The 17,906-nt window shown below is 37.0% G+C and overlaps 1 protein-coding gene and 1 long non-coding RNA gene across 6 annotated transcripts in view; one reads left to right on the top strand and one right to left on the bottom strand.

Moving 5' to 3' along the window:
* Nucleotides 1-250: 250 nt before the first annotated feature.
* LOC126497339 (uncharacterized) lies at nt 251-17,631 on the top strand. Of its 2 annotated transcripts, XR_007590586.1 has the most exons (9): nt 251-303; nt 1,332-1,373; nt 1,973-2,038; nt 7,232-7,345; nt 10,735-10,877; nt 12,472-12,532; nt 13,978-14,065; nt 15,205-15,310; nt 17,523-17,631. It is a non-coding gene; the product is annotated as an uncharacterized lncRNA (long non-coding RNA). The 2 variants fall into 2 exon arrangements; XR_007590587.1 differs by lacking the exon at nt 15,205-15,310.
* LOC126497319 (solute carrier organic anion transporter family member 1A5-like) overlaps nt 14,059-17,906 on the bottom strand; it is a 68,587-nt gene continuing 64,739 nt past the window's right edge. For all 4 annotated transcript variants that reach the window (XM_050135286.1, XM_050135288.1, XM_050135289.1 and 1 more), the window contains one exon: nt 14,059-15,320. In XM_050135286.1, coding sequence (XP_049991243.1) covers nt 15,101-15,320 — 220 coding nt within the window. In that variant the 3' untranslated portion in view covers nt 14,059-15,100. The remainder of the gene's footprint in view (nt 15,321-17,906) is intronic.

Raw genomic sequence — 17,906 nt, 5'->3', positions numbered from 1 at the left:
CAAGATTAACAATGATAGATGAATGGATATCAGAAATATAGCTTATATTGGATCACACATTTATGATACCTCTCTGATAGAAGTACTTTCTTTTTTTCCTAAAATTTTAGAAAAAATTGCATGGAGTGGATAGTCCTTATGTGTATATGTTGCTTATATTGGTTAATGAATAAATCTGTTTTGGCCAGTGGCTTAGAAATAGAACTCGGCAGGAAAACTAAACTGAATGCCAATAGAAAGGAGGTGGAGTCATGGAGAAGCCGTGGAGCTACCACCAGAGTCAGACATGCTGGAACCTTGCTGGTAGGACATGAGCCTAATGGCAAAACATAAAATAATATAAATTGGTTAAGAAATAAGAGTTAGAAATATGCATAAGCTAATAGACCAAGCAGTGTTGTAATTAATACAGATTTTATTTTATTATTTTGAGGCTGAGGATCTGGAAAACGAAAAAGCAGTCTCTCACTACAACTGCTGTGTCAGATGATTTAATTGCGATAATCAAGGTCATTTGAAAAGGGACTTTAGGTAAGGCATTTCTAGAGACAATGTTTTTGCTAGAGGTAATCCAAAAACAAGGCCCCAGAATTCTAAAGTATTCATAAGGTGTGGCAAAGCTCCATATTGGACAAAAGGATGCAGATCAACAAGGAATAGGTAACCCTTTGCTATTGGCAAATGCCCTAAGGGGCTTCCTTGAAGCTCAAATAACAAATTTTATTCACTCGCTCTCTGTCAGCATTAGAGAAACTCATCCACAGAACAATGAAAAGATTGCATGTTGTTAAGAAAAGCACTGCTCTGGATGTAGTCAAGTACAGAACAACTTCAGTACACATAACAAAATTTTATAAGAGATCATAAAACAAGTGTTTTGGCAAACCCCCATAAATGATCACACTCCTTACTGACCAAAGGTCAGAGAATTCAAGCATACTTCTACTCCTTTTGAAATTGGAGATTTAACCTAAGGAGTGACTGCCTTTGGGATACTTGGTCTAGGGTTGGTTCACTGCCTAATCAAGAGAACGTTTTTCCCATTAATTAATGGCTTGATGTCTCAAAGTATTAAAGTGAGTAACTGTTCTAGTTGTCCTTTGTATCACGTTAAAGCAGTCTTTGCCTTCTTCTGCCCTTTGGTATTGGGGTAAGAATATGTATATGCTGTGGGAACCTTCAGCCAATAACATTTAAGATACCAGCCCACTTGGGCATGGTCTCTTATACTGTAAATGCAGCTACAAAGCATGTTCTCTCTCTCTCTCTCTCTCTCTCTCTCTCTCTCTCTCTCTCTCTCTCTCTCTCCCAACTCTCTTTTCTGCCTACAGGATTCAGTTGCTGTTTCCCATTCCAGCAGAGGCTTGTGATCTGTGAGTCTACCCCTAAATAAATAACCCTTTATTATTCATAATTCTGAACTTGTGTGGAATTATTTTATGACTTCTGCCTTTATTTGGCACCCAACTGTTCAGCTTAAGAGTCCAATCCCCTTCCCCCACACATCCTCCTCTGGGCTCAGAGCACACCAAGCTCAGCATGAGTCCTCCCTCAGCCCACCTTGGCCAAGGCCTGTGTGCAGAGCCAGCAGTTCATTTGGATATAGAATTATTGTGCAGTGACTTTCCTTGCTATGGACCAGATGTGGTTCTTTATATTTTTCCATTACGCACCTTAGAGTGGCTTCAAGTCCACACACACCCTACCACTTGCCTCCCACCAGTGCACACCATGGAAACTCAGGTGAGATGTGGGCTTCCCAGGTCTGATCCAGCTGTTCTTCAGCTTCTGACAATTTGTCTGCATTTGCTATTCCACTGTTCTAGAGACATTCACAGAGTACAAATCTATAATTAAAATACATAACTGTTTTTAATCTCAGTATATCTTTCAGCTTTTCACACTAAAATCAGATTCAAACCAGCCATGCAACTCCAAATCACCATTAGACCCAGCTGGGTTTGTTTTGTAGGTGGTCCATGACTTCTACTGGCAGGTAACAGATATTACACCTACTCCAGCTCACAATCAACCATAGGTAAGGTGTACAACTTTAAATACTTTATAAATTAAAAGGGCAATATGTCCGACAACCAAACCATCCAGGGTTTCAATAGCCTCTTTACTTACACCATGTACAAGGTTTTTACAAGATTTATATGATTTCCCTCCTACATCACTATTTCTGATTCTGGGGATTAGTCTTGGTCTCAATATTTTTTCATAAAAATATGGTTTAATAGTACAGTCTTTAGAAACTGATAACAAGCTTCTCAAAAAAGAGGTCGGAACTCTGAAGTATATGAACAATTTAACTAAGAAAACTCAGTCAAATGAGGTACTTTTAGAAATGGTACAGACTAACAGTAATTTATTAAGAGGAAAATTCAGCACTATGGAGAAGGATACAGCTGATTTGGCACATAAACCAAGTCAATGACAGTGGGTACTGAAATATATTTGAGAGAATTTGTACTGTTGAGATGTAGGTGGACCTTCTGTCTATGTGTTATTTTTATTGGTTAATAAAGAAACTGCCTTGGCTCTTGATAGGACAGCAGCTTAGATAGGTGGAGTAGACAGAACAGAATTCTGGGAGAAAGAAAGCTAAGTCAAGCAGTCGCCATGATTCTACCACCCGAGACAGACACAGGTTAAGATCTTTCCTGGTAAGCCACCACCTCGTGGTGCTACATAGATTATTAGAAATGGGTTAATCAAGATGTCAGAGTTAGCCAATAAGAGGCTGGAACTAATGGGCCAAGCAATGATTAAAAGAATACAGTTTTCATGTAATTATTTTGGGTAAAGCTAGCCAGGTAGTAGAATGCAGCCCGCCATTCCTTCTACACTGTTGGATGTATTAATCAGACTCTGTCAAAGAGGTATGACAGACAGACTGATAGAATGTCTCTCCAGGAAGGTAATATGCATGCCATGAAGATTATGTTCAAAGATAAAACATTATCTCTACTGGAGAGACTTCAGACCTTGGAACCTTCATTGAGGATATTGGAACAGAACACTGGACAGGAGATCCAGACTTTACAAAATGCAGTGCTAAATAAATTTGAAAAGAATGAGGAACTTATTGAATTTGATGACCAGGGACAAAAGATACAAAGACAAAATTTAGCCTCATCAGTACATAAAAACCTCTGGGAAAGCTTCCCCAGAGTTCTGCCTGCCTTTCTAGTGATAACATCAAAAAGAATACCTGGCTCCAAATACCCTAAGGTTGCAAAGAATATTCATGGAAGCCCATGTGTATGATTGATCTAAAGGAAATTAAACAAGCAATTGTAGCTTACAGACTGCATTCATCCTTTGTTAGGGAAATGGTCAAAATGTGGGCTTCCAGTAACAAAGTAACACCATAAGACTGGAACCAGTTAATGTCAGCAGTCCTAGAAAGTGGACCACAGATGCTTTGCAGATGCTATTTTAAGGAAAATGCTAAAACGTTAGAGCAACAAGAAAAAGCAAAAGGACTTGATATTTCCCTAGATCAAATTCTAGGCAAAGGACTTTACTCTGATTCTCAGGATCAAGCTTTTTATGATAACCACACCTTGTCCCAATGTAGCAAGCAGCTTTAAAGGCTTGGGACACAATTCAGGAATTAGAAATAGAGTTGAATCATGTACTAGTATTAAACAGCTTCAGAGAGAGCCTTTGGTGACTTTTTACAAAGACTAACTAGTACAAATAAAGATAACTGACCCAAATGATAGACAGATAATAATTGAATTTTTGGCTTATGACAATGCCAACTTAGAATTCAAAAGGATTCTTGAGCCTTTAAAGATCAGATCAGCACCCATGGATGAATGGGTCTTGCATATTATGAATGTCGAGACACTTGACTTTGGTATTGAAGCTTGAGTAGGAGAAGCAATTTCCAATGGAAAGAGAAGACATAAAAATGTCAAATGTTTTAATTGTGATAAAATGGGACATCTGAGAAGGGATTGTAAACAAGGGATTCCTAGGAATAATGTTTCCTCTGAAAAGGGCAAAAATAGGAGGACTCAGTCTTCAGGTGTATGTAGGAGGTGTGGCAAAGGTTGACAATGGACCAATGAATACAAGACAACAAAGATAGACAAAACAACCCGATTCCATCAGTAAACACCATGGGGGGTCTCTTGCAGGCCGCCATGACAAACGTGGTTCAGTCATTCCCAGTTACTGTAGAGAATGTGTCTCATCGGGAAAAATAAAAAAAAAAAAAAATCCAGTGACCAATGTAAAAAACAATACTAGTCTCAATGTTTGAATAAATGTGGAGGATTAATCAAAAACTCCAGTAGGACATAGGAAACATATATTCTGGCAAATTTCTATAAATGATCAAAGACCAAATCTAAGAGTGTGTACAAATGGCATTTATATTGAAGGCTTATAGACACAGGTGTAGATGTAAGTATCATTACTCCAGAATCTTGTTATCCAAATTGGCCTCTTCAAGAGGTAGATGTTCAGTTCTAGAAATTGGCATCCTATCTAAGATAAAAGAAAGCACGAGATGTGTTGAATGTCTAGGCCCAGAAGGACAGAAGGAAGTTTGAGGCCATATGTAGCTAATATTGCAGTGAATTTGAGAAGTTGTGACCTATTGCAGCAATGGAATACCCAGATTAACATTCCTTCAGCAATAAAACCTTATGTTTCTTGGGGAAAACAACAGAAAATATAGATGATCATCACCAGCCATTCAGTCTGTACAAGAACACAGAGCAATTGATAAATCTTCAGAGGTACTAATGGCCCTGTCTTAAAAATGGTTAACTCAGAAACCAATATGGGTTAAACAGTGGCCTCTAGCTGAAGAATAGCTGCAGACTTTAGAACAGCTGGTACAAGAGCAACTAGATGCTCACCATATTGAAGAATCAACCAGCCCTTGGAAGTCTCCTGTGTTTGTTGTAAAAAAGAAATCTGGTAAATGGAGAATGGTGACAGATATTAGAGCTATCAACAAGGTTATTCAACCTACAGGCCCTCTACAATCTGGAATTCCTCTGCCTTCTCTGTTACCAAAGGGATGGCCTCTCATAGTTATTGATTTAAAGGATTGTTTCTTCACTATACCTTTACAAGAAAAGGATAGAAAAAAAGTTTGCCTTCACAGTGCCTACTTATAAAAATTCTCAGCCTACTAGAAGATATCAATGGACCATCCTCCCACATGTAATGCTCAATAATCCCACTTGTGCCAATACTTTGTCCACCAGCCATTGGAAATAATATGTAAGCAATATATTTACTAAGTCTATAATTTACCATTACATGGATGACATTTTGTTATCTGATTCAAATACAAATACTTTAGAAAGGATGTTTGAAGAAGTAAAGAAAGTTTTGCCTAAGGGGGAATTACAAATTGCTCTTGAAAAGATTCAAAGAGGAGATTCTGCTAATTAATGCTAATTACCTGGGTTACAGAATAGGTTTGCAGAAAATTAGAACAAAAAAGGCACAAATTAGGAGAGAATGGTTGTGGACTCTTAATGACTTTGAAACACTATTGGGAGATATCCCCAGTCTACAACCAGCAATTGGGATAACACCTGACCTAATAGTTCATCTGAATAAAACCTTAGATAGTGATAAGGACTTAAATAGACCCAGAAAATTAACAGCTGAAGCAGAAAAAGAGTTGACAATTGTTGAGGAGAGATTATAGGAGGCACATTTGGATAGGGTGACTCCAAATTGTAATTGTATTCTAGTCATACTGCCTTCCAGAATTTCTCCTATAGGAATTTTAATGCAGAGGGATGATATTATCTTAGAATGAATCTTTTTACCACATGAACCAAATAAAAAATTAAAAACTTATGTGATAAAGTCTCTGAATTAATTATAAAAGCTAAATTGAGACTTTGTCCATTAGCAGGTATAGACCCAGCAGAGATTATGGTGCCTTTTACTGCTGATGAAATTTTTAAAAAGTTATGGGAAGACAGTAATCCCTGATAAAGGGCTTATGCTAATTTTGGGGGATAAATTAATAGCAATTTTCTCCAAAGTGATAAACTTAACCTTATAAAAAGAACTTCTTGAATTCTTCCCCAAACTGTACATGATGTACCAATAACTGGAGCCCATATATTTTATACTGATGCAAATAAATTAGAGAAGACAGGTTACAAATCAGAAGAATTAAGTAAGGTAAAACAAAGCCCACATAATCCTGTCCAGAAGGCAAAATTATAAGCTATTCTTATGGTACCAAGGAATTTTAAAGAGACTCTCAATATAGTTACCAATTCACAACATGCAAAAAAAGTTGTCTTTCATATTGAAACCAATGAATTTATACCAAATGTTACAAAATTGCCTTCATTGTTCATCCAGGTGAAAAACATAAACAGTAATAGGATTTTTCCTATATACATAACACATATCCAATCCCATACATGTCTGCTAGGTCTTCTAGCATAAGGTAATACAGAAATTGATCAATAACTTATTGGAAGTGTGTGACAGCCCTCTGATTTGCATTAAAAAATCATTATGCCAATAGCAAAGGTTTAAAGAAAGAGTTTTCTTTTACATGGCAACAAGCTAAAGAAATTATAAAAAGATGTCCTACTTGCTCTTTCTATAATCAAACATTGTTGCCTGCAGGGAGTAACCATAAGGGTACTTAAAGCAATAAAATTTGGCAGATTGATGTGTTCCATTTTGCATAATTTGGTAAATTAAAATATGTACACCACACCATAGACACATGCTCAGGTTTTCAATGGGCAACTGTCTTGAACTCAAAAAAGTCTGATTCACTAATGACACATTCATTAGAAGTTATGGTCATCATGGGCATTCCTGCACAAATAAAGAGAAACAATGGTCCGGCATTTACTCTAAAAATATGAAATGTTTTTTTTTTTTTGCTTATTGTAATATAAAGCACATTACAGGTATAGCAAATAATCCTACAGGTTAGGCAGTTATATAAAGGTCAAATCGTACTATAAAGGATATATTGAACAAACAGAAAGGGATGTAAAATACCCCCAGAAATAGACTACATAATGTTTTACTAACTTTGAATTTTCTTAATGCTAATAAGAACGGAACAACAGCAGCAGAGAGGCATTGGATAACAGAAAAAAAGCTTCTGAATTGAATCAACCAGTGTATTTCAAGGTTGTCTTGACCTCACAATGGAAACCAGGAGATGTGCTACATTGGGGAAGAGGTTTTGCTCTTGTTTCCACAGGAGAAGAAAAACTATTGATACCATTAAAATTAATAAAGATTCACTTTGAAAAGGAGGAAACTCTTGAAAAAAAGAAATGACAGCTCTTCCACAATGGTGACAACCATACAGGAGGTAAGGAAAGCATTTGGGCAGCATTCTGCTTTTATCTTTATAGAAAAATATACATTTTTAACAATTCAAGAGACCCTGGATGTTTGAATGTTGACAGAAGTAAAATATAGCTATCCACTAAGGATCATCTAGAAAAAGGAATATGAGTGCTGAGGTCAGGTAATTAATACATATACATTCATATATATACATATATGTGAATATATATGAATATATATACATATATATGTATATCTATGAATATGTAGAGCTGGTTTTGGAGTTGGACAATGGCTCTGTACTTCTCTAAATCCAAGAATGTTGTTAAAAGGAACATTCAGAGTTTCTGTCTCATATTGGAAGCCATCTCATATCAGACAGAAGGAAAATGTTAGTGTAGGAGGAGGGCCCACTTTTTCATCCTGCTGCCTAGTTAGTTCCCAGCTGCCCTGCTAGCTTAGCTCTGAAATAACCACAAAGAAACTGTATTCATTAAATCACTGGTTGGCCATTGCTCTAGCATCTTATTGGCAAACTCTTACATCTGAATTTAACCCATTTCTATTAATCTGTATATCACCACGAGGTCATGCTCTACCAGCATAGTTCTGGCATGTCTGACTCTGGCAGCAGCTCCATAGCATCTCCTCTGACTCCACCTTTCTTCCACCCAGCATACAGCCTAGCTATCTCTGCCTAGTTCTGTTCTTCCCTGCCATAGGCTCAAAGCAGTTCTTTATTCATTAGCCAATAGAAACAAAACATAGATAGAATGACCTCCCACAGTTTAAACGAAACGGAAGGCTTTATCATAGTAAAAGTCTAGTGAGAATTACAGTTACAATATTTATGTCTACTTTATCTTTTATCATAACTAAGGAAAGCTAAAAATTCTTCAACTCCATCAAGAAAAGAGTAAGTACATTGTAAGCAACTTCCACAACTCTAGAATTGACAGAGATATCTCGCCACCTGAACAGTCACCCAAAGTTCTTTTTTATCATTGGGGCATCCACCTTCAACCTACAGGCCCATAGTATTCAGCTGACTTTTCTATGAAGCAGGAAATTTCAAAAACAGGTCTGGCTATACTGGCAGTTTGCCAGACACTTTCTTCTGTACCCTGCAGATTGTCTCGCAGACTCTTTCATGAAGCAGGAACCCCGACATATCATCTCACCTTTAGGCAAGTTCAGCATTTATTTCTCTGTGGGCCCTGCATGTTCAGTTCACATAGCATAGCATGAAGCAGTCCTGGCAAGAGCAGTCTCTTGCCCAAAGGGCTGACAAACTCCATAAGGAGCTTCTTTGGTGTACATTATCCTTTTGAAATAGCTTGGTGCTGCCCGGAGCAGATGTGTCTCATTGTCATAAAAAATCCTAAGTTATTAAAAACATTTTAAATGCCATATTCTGAAGGTCTTGGAAAGATTTAAAGAATATCTTACTGAAATATCTCTCTATAGATAGATAGGTAGATAGATAGATAGATAGATAGATAGATAGATAGATAGATAGATAGATGATAGATAGATAATAGATAGATAGATCTAGAAAAATCTAACTAATATGACTACAATCTTGATTACTATAGATGACTATCTATTAACTTATATTTCTTAATTATATAATACATTTTAAATAAACCACACAAACACAATACCTTAAGATCAGAAATACACATACATATAACAAAATTAATCTTCAATTTGTATCAATAAACCAAGATATATACCAATGCAAATTATTCATATTTATATAATATCCCCCTTTAAATGTAAACAGACATTTATAGACAATATTTGGGACTATGGGCATCATTTTGTACATACTTCTTCCTGCTTATTGGGGGCACTGTTAATCATGTCTTTTGTGGTGTATCCTGTGTGCTAGGTTTATCTCAGTCAGCGGTTGGGCAAAGTAATTTTTTGAGGGTGTTCCCTATGACCTTCCAGGGTGAAGTGGTCTATCAAACCATATTGGTCTAGGAGCAACCCACAGGTTCTCATCTTTTGTGAAAACAAAAGAAGAATCTCTTCCAAAGCAACATATTTTTAGACTCAAATTTTGAAGTCAAGATACCTTTATAATATACATGCTGGTTTAGCTTAGCAGCCCATACAATGAAATGTCTCTCTGTACTTAGCTCGTTCACAGTCAAAAAATTCAAAGAAAACACAATAATATACATAATCCAGACTCTCTGTGAAATTTCCATCTTTATGTGGCTTTTTTTCTTTACTCCTTTTAATCTATGACTATCTGTATTATGTCTCTTTAAAGACTTTATCTTTTTTAAAGCATTAACTATATTTTATGACTCTGTATACTCTTTTCCTTTTCTCTTCCAAGCCTATGTACATTTATCCATCACTATGACTCATCTGGATTTGCCTTTATTGCATATCTGTAACCATTTCTGATCAGAAGTGCTTCTTAAAATGCTAAGCACTTAAGAATCTAAGCTGAGATATTACTAGAGCAAATAAGGTACTGCCTGCTAACCCCACCCAGTCCAGCATGGCAGAGCTGCTTGTGCCTCTGAGCCACTTACACAGCCCACATCCAGGCACACAGCTGGTCCAAGTTGCCATCAAGCAAGCTGTAGCCGTCTGCTTACCAACCCCATCCAAATGCTCTGTCCCCTGAAAAAACCAGAGGTCACACTGGCAGCATAGCACAGAAAGCTGGCATTTTCAAACAGTCGTGGAATTTTTCCTGCTACTGTGGAATCAGAAAAACTCTCTTAAAGGAGCTGCAGCAAGCCACCAGCAAACAACAAGATGCTGTGTTAAACTCTGTATTATTATTTTTTTCTAGAACTCCTTTTCAAGCTTTCTCAGGTTTTACGTAGATATAGTCGACCACGTTGGAGTATCAATTTGTAGTAGGAAAGCCTGCTTGTTCATCCTGCTGCCCAGTTCCTGGCTGTCCTGCTAGCTTATCCCTAAAATAGTCACACTGAAGCTGTATTTATTAAATCACTGCTTGGCCCATTAGCTCTGGCACCTATTGGCTAACTCTTACATTTTAATTTAACCCATTTCTATCAATCTGTATATCACTATGATCTCGTGGCCTACCATCAAAGTTCTGACATGTCTGACTCTGGCAATGGCTCCAAAGCACCTCTTCTTCCTCCCAGCATACAGCCTAGCTTTCCCCACCTAGTTCTGAGTTCTGATATTCCCTGACATAAGCTCAAACCAGTTTTTTATTCATTAACCAATAGAAGCAACACATAGAAGGACTTCGCACACCACTTTAGGAAAAAATTTCACTTTCTCCATGTCTATTTTGTCTATAATGCATTCTTCATTGAATGTGTTTATATGAATGTTAAGTTTCCCAAAGTGAACAATAGATTTTTCTATAGATCTTTTTCCTGCAGTAATCTTTGAACTTTACAGGAAGAAGATGGTGCACCATAGCAACAAATCCACCTGGTTGAGATGACATCATGATGCTGATAGCACTACTATAAGACCGGTTTTGGGGGGTGCCAGCTGCTGAAATGGTGCACCTTCTCATGATGTTCTGGCCAGAAATCTAAGTAAGAACTTTGGGGAAAAAAAAATCTTATTAACTGCTCAGAAATTATTTGCAACTATACTAGACAGTAATTTTTAAACATAACCATCACTTTAATTTTTCAGGATCCCATAAAGAGAACATCACCCTTATGACAGTGGGAAGCAATTGTAGAGGACAATGCCCCCTATATACAAAAAAAAGTTTTTCTTCAAGGTTGGGATCAATGTTTAGGGGTTGTTGAATGTTACTTAAATTAGGTAGAGGGCTGGGGCTGAAACTATGTGTGTTCTTAAAAAATGGATAATAAATACTAGTGGGTAATAGAGTGAATACTTGTGAGCTATTATTTATGGATAATTTACATTGGTATAGTTTTTGTATATTTATACAAGTTCAAATTATGTTTGTTATTTCTGTTTACAATATTTGTACATCTATGCAAAGTTGTTCTGTCAGATTGTATATATGTATGCTTCTACCTCTGTTTAGAATATTTTGTATATTAATACAAATTTTAGTATATATTTTCATATTGCATTATATATTACTTCTACCTCTGATCAGGATACTTATACATTTTTTACATTTTGAGGTCATTGTCCTCATTTGTTGCACATTTGTTTGCAGATTATTTAATATTCTGACATGAAGTGTTGGTCCTTAAGTTATACAGGGATTAAATATTATAGGTCAATAGTTGTTCATGTTTGTTGTACATACAGTCAGATCATTTAGGTTTTTTAGATACAGAGAAATTGTATTCTGTATAGATAGGTAGTCTTCAAGTCTTTAACCACTTCAAGGATCTATAGAACATGGCATTTAAATAATTTAGGGTTCTGTTGACATGAGACATGATTTCTCCTGACAGCACCAATCTATTCCCAAGAGAATGTTGAGTACCAAAACACTCCACTCAGAGTTTGTTTTCTTCTTGGCACAATTGGCCTGTGGGCAAGGAGTTGCCCATACCTCAACCACTAACAAAGTACATGGAATCTGGAAATTGAGAATCAGAACTCAAGGAAAAAAACTGTCAAATCTTGCCAAGAGACTGTAAAATGGTTCTGAAATTCTTTCCGTCTCGGAAAATGGTCTGTCAGCTACATGAGGCCTTAGCCAAAGTTGGTTGCTTCAATATTGCAAATGACACTTTGGATGATTTCTTAGGTATCTAATTGTCACCATCATATATTGCTCACTTTGGAAGCTGCTTGATTGTACTTCCTGCCTGCTCAAGTAATATTGTCTCTCTTCTCAGGCCTTTGATGGGTTTGAAGATGAGATAGTTGTAGTTACTGTACTCTTATGATCTAGCCAAACCATATCCAATTCCAGACTTAGACTCCATAGGATAGAATGTTTATTAAAACATTTACCATATGTTTCTTGTTTAATATTGTTTATGCTGGTTGTAATTCTAACTATACTTGATATCCGTTACTAGTGTATATAGTATTGGGTCTGGCACTCTCTTATTTAAACAAAAGGAGGCACTGTGGGAGCACATTCCACTCCTTCAGTCAATAGCATTTAAGATTCCAATCTACTTGGGCATGATCTCTTATACTAAAATGCAACGGTAAAGCATGTGCTCTCTCTCTTGTTTCTAGATCTCTTTTCTGGCTGCAAAATTCAGTTGCTATTCCCCATTCCAGCAGAGGATTGTGATCTGTGAGTCTACCCCTAAATTAATAACCCTTTATTATTCATAATTCTGAACTAGTGTGGGATTATCTTGTAACTTTCACCTCCATGCATAAAAAATAAACATGAATATATTCAGAACTCAGAAATCAGAAAAATTCATCATTCATTATCCACTGAGTTGCTCTCCCAGTTCTATGTCTCTGTGATTCTTTCTTATCTCTGTCCTTCATACTTAACACTTCTAACCCTCATACCCCTACCCTGGAACGCATGAACCTGCTGTGGCTAGGATCACACCAAAATTTACCCTGTAAGGTGCTTCCTGATATATGGCAGTCCAACATGGTGTGGCCCATAAGACCTGAAGCAAGTTGTCACTAAAACAAGTAATTTAAAAATTACTCTAACACTATAAAGGAAGTGTTGCCGTAAAGACTTGAAAAAAAGAAGAGCCTAGTTTAAAAGACAAGGAATTATAATCATCTCAAAGACACATCTCAAAAAAAAAAAAAGGTCTCATTTGACCCTATGATCTAAAAACAGCATCCAGATAAAGGTTTAAGGGAGGAAATTGTTACAGATTTTTAAACCCTAACAATGGAAAAAGCTAAAGTGTTTGAAAAGAAAAAGTAGTTTATTTGCTGAAAGTGCTGAGAAGAGTGTGAGAGAAGTGAGATGGGAGGGTTTGGAAGGCAACAGGTAATGCAAGCTTCATTTGACCAAATTCACTATGCAGTCACTCCTAAAATTAAGCACATGTACAACTTATGTATGAACCTTTGAAAATGTATTTATCTAACTGCTGTGACGTGGGCTAATATCTATTTATACTTCTGAATTGTGTGTTGATTAAAATTCTCTAAAGGACAAGAGGAAACAAAGAAGAAGTTTTTAATTATTGTTGAAATGGGAATAGACTCTTAAATAACATCTACACTTGTTTAAAATTCTACTGTGACCCCCACATTACATTAAACTATTTCACAAGAACAACCCACCTAATGTACAATTATGACTCCAGAGGGATAGAAGTACCTCATGGCAAGGAAGCAGATCAGTAAGCAGAATATGTGGTAACTGGGGCAGGAAGATGAGATTTCACATCCTCAAACAAAATACAAAGCAAAGACTGAACTGGAAGTAGGTGAGGCTTTTAACTGTTAATGCCCCGTGCGGTGATGCACTTCCTTGATTAAGAATGTACCCCTAATCCTCACCAAACAAAGTCATCAACAAGAACCCAAATGTTTAAATTCCTGAGCCTAGGAGGGACAGTTCTCAATCAAAATACCACAACTTGATTTTGCTTTTAATGTTTATTTTGAATTTTATTAATCCCAATTTATAGTGATGTCATACCTTAAATTTTCTACATTCTTTTCATTTATTAATTTGTTTGTGGGTAGGAAAGTACAGGAAAAGAGGGCACAGGACAGCTTGCAAAAGATGGTTCTTTGTCTTTGTTCCAGGGATCAAAATACCTTGTCAGGCTTGGAGGTAAACATCACTTTCCACTGGGGCATCTACCTGGCTCCACTTTAAAGCTTTTAATCTAAGGTAATTTTGAAAATTAATACCCTTTTGCTCTGAGGACACATGAGTAAAATGAATACTGGACCAAAGTGGCCACCGGAATGTGAGAAAGTCTTTTGAGAACATCTGATAATGCATCCATCCTTGATTTCGTGTGTGTGTGTGTGTGTGTGTGTGTGTGTGTGTGTGTGTGTATACTCTACCTTCGGGTTGAACTGAGGCCCTCCCATAAACCAGGTAAGCTTTGTACTACTGACATACAACCACATCTCTACAAAGGGCCTTTAGATGGTCTAGATTTCTCAAATACTTGTTTTTAATCAAGAAGTCTATGACCAGTTTTAAATTATGAGGGAAAAAATATTCCAGCCATCTTTGCTACATGATTTTTAATAACCTCATTAAATTTATCTGTGCACTAAACAAAATGATCAACTGTTTAACAAGAGTAACTTAAAAAATGATTGAATATAAGAGATGATACATTAATGAGAAATAGTATTTTGAAAACAGCATGTTTCCAAAGAACAGTTTACAACCCCTAGATAGATACAGACATATGCTGATGCCTTGCATTAAGAAAGAATAATTATTTCAATGACACAAACAAGATACATATTTTCAGTTCTAAATACCTCCACCATGGCAACCTAAATTCAAAGAAACTGAATAGTGTCTCAGGATTGGACAAGTTCTAACACTCTTTGCAGATATGTGAGAAACATACACTTGCTTTGATTGAGTTAGAAGAGAAAATGCTGATTGAAAATGAAGGCATCTCTAAAGTTCAGTGTGGTAGGGTCACCATAATCTTCACTGGGATAGCCTCTTTTTTCTTTCCTTTGGTTTTTCAAGACAAAGACATGGTTTCTCTGTAGCTTTGGGGCCCCTGGGATAATCTGAAGGACTACCCCAATATTCTGAAAATGCTTTCAGTAAATATTTTTATCATGAGTAAAATATTATTTGAGGTTCTTCAGAATAAGAAAAGAGTTCCGATAGTTTCTCTCATGATTGAAAAGAACCAAATGCACAATGACATGGTCAATAGAAACCTCATTACAGCCTTGTTTTCAGTTCTCTGCCATTCTCAACCTCAGGACTTCTGTGCACATCCATGCACTCACTTTCTTTCTCTGTGAGCTTCATCTCTGCATGTTCAGTTTCTAGAGAGTCAGTTTCCCCAGGGAGTTGGACCTTCCTCATAAGTTTTAGAATGAAGATTGCCGGGAGGTAGCTTGATCCTCTTAGAGCTGCTGACAACCCAAGGTAAATATACCTGTTGAAAACAACTAATCTGTATTAAATCTTACTTTGTTCAGTGAAAGAAGTTTGTATATCCTCACAGATCATTTATAATCAGATGGTTATTTTGCCCACATACTTTATATAATCTACTTTGCTAAATTATTAATCCTGTTTGTTAAAATGTTGAACATTTCCAACATAAAAGTATAAATGAACTTCTTAAGGTTGGTGATGGCTAGTTTCCTTTGTCAACTTGACTAGACTTGGGATTGTTATAAAAATGCATATCTGAGTATGCCTATGAGATGTTTTCAGAAAGGGTTAGCCTAGGTTGAAGTTCCACCAAGAACGTGAATACCATATGCTGGACTTCTAGGATTCAGTGCTTCCTGACAGAGCATGTGACATGACCAACATCCTCAAACTCCACCACCATGCCCATCTTCTGCCATAACCTCACACTCAGACCAATGCCCCCTCAGTCATTATCACCTGTTCTCTTAAATATTCTGCCAAATATCCTGTATCAGGTTAAAGGAACTTCCGTGTTCTGTTTGCTCAAATTTTGATGTATAAAATGTATAAATTATCTTTGTCACCTTTCAATATTTTTCCCTATTCAACACTTGTATGCTATTTTATGCCAACAAATTTTGTGATATTGAAATACTTGTATGTCAAGAAGTTTAATGACTCACTTTTATATATTAGTATATTGAATTTGATAATTTTTCATGCAAATTAAACATAGAGTAATCAATTTTTCTTTATGAACTATGTGCATGTGTTGGGGGTCTGTAGTATTCATGAATTTGGGAAATGAAGTCACAGGAAGTTGGGAGTTACACAACATGAGTTAAGGGAACTGACCTTATCTGCTCTCAAAGAGCAGTATGTGCTCTTAACCCCTGAGCCATCTCTTTCGATCCAAATTATTTTTCTGTTTCTTGAACTTGTTCAGTTAAAGCATGAAGACTATAAAAGCTTCCTGAAATGAATTGAGTAATTTCCCCTTTCACTACTTCTGAGAATAACCTTTATACTGTTACAAGCATCTGTACTTTGTAAATTTGATAAAATATGCTTTAAGGTTTCTGGACTTAATGTGTTTAGGAAATAGGTATCTTGACATATACATATTTCTAAAAAATATGAAAACTCCCTTCATGTTCTCAACATACATAAAATCTGGTGTGATGGATATTGCTGTCAACTTCATACAATCCAGAATCTCGTGGGAAAGAAGTTTTAGTGAAGGCCTGTGTGGATTGTCTTGACCTGTGAACATTTTTGTGGGAGATATTTTGATTACATTAACTGTGGTTAGAAGACCTACCACTCAGTGGGTGGCACCATTCCTTAGGCAGGAAATCCTGAACTACATGATCATGCTTTACTTCTTCAATAGGAAAGTATAAAGATATTATATATGTGATGATGCTTAAGACTTCAGATACAACAGTCTAGAAATACAATTGAAATTTTTCTAGATGTATAATAGATTAACAAATATCTTAGTTTATTTTTCTGCCACTGTTATAAAACACCCTGACAAAATCAATTTGAGTAAGAAGGGGTGATTTTGCTCAAGTTCTGGTTTAAAGTCCATCATTCTGGGTATGTCAAGACAACTGGAACTTTAACCCACATGGATACACAGACGGAAGTAGTTGACTGTTACTATAGGCATATCAAGCTGAGAATGGGATAGTAACCACCCCCAGCCATACACACATGGGAACAGGACAATGGCCAGCACTTTTCTTTCCCAGAACTTTTCAGTATTCTCCTCACCCAGAATCAGAATCTGGGTCCCACCTAGAGAAGGCCTAAATTCCTTTTGACCAATGAGTTTTTAGGAGCAAGAATGAGAACAGTGTAGTCTGTATCAAACAAAGTTTCTCTGTGAGCTTTCTTGGGCCTGTTGCCCTAGAAAGCCAAAAAGGTAACAGCTAAAGTCTGTTTTACGATCAGCCTAGCAAGACCTCTGGGCTTGGAACTGCAGTGACCTCACAGTTACTCCACGAAACTGTTCGTGACTAGTGCCTGTGTATCACTGAGAATGGTGGCAACCATGCAGAAACTGCTTTTAGTCTATGCAAGAGCATGAAAGCACACAACTGGATGCACCCAGATTTCAGAGGGCAGGCTCCCTGGTCTGCTGGTTCTTGAGAGTAATGGCCTCAGTTATTGCTATGTGTGCTAACTTCCTCCCCATTTGTGACACTTTCAGCTGGCTTGTATCACAATCCCTCTGCTGAGCCACGTTTTGTTCATGAGGCAGACAACCACTACGTGTAATGAAGCATCTATGGGTTCCCAACAATGAGACCATCAGTCAAATTCAGGTATAAGGTTCCTTCTCAAGATAGCCGTGGCTACGGCACCCTACGTGTGCAGTTTATATTAAACTGCAAGGGCAGCACACAGATCGGGCTCTTTTTATATCAGGCTGCAAGCTTGAGAGGGCTGTGAACTTTCCAAAAGTTAGAATGTCAGGATCCATGCTGCTTAAATGCGCTGGGACTGTCATCTTGACCCTGAAAGAAAGAAAGATCTTGGGGTGGGGTCGGAGGGGGGTAAGGGGAGATGGGGAGAGAAAAGTGAGAAGGGGAGG

Source organism: Alexandromys fortis, unplaced genomic scaffold, assembly GCF_014885135.2.
Source record: "Alexandromys fortis isolate MF-2015 unplaced genomic scaffold, M_Fortis_MF-2015_v1.1 scaffold_21, whole genome shotgun sequence".
Lineage (NCBI taxonomy): Eukaryota > Metazoa > Chordata > Mammalia > Rodentia > Cricetidae > Alexandromys > Alexandromys fortis.
Note: the sequence above shows the minus strand (reverse complement) of the source record. Positions and strands in the feature narration are given on the sequence as shown.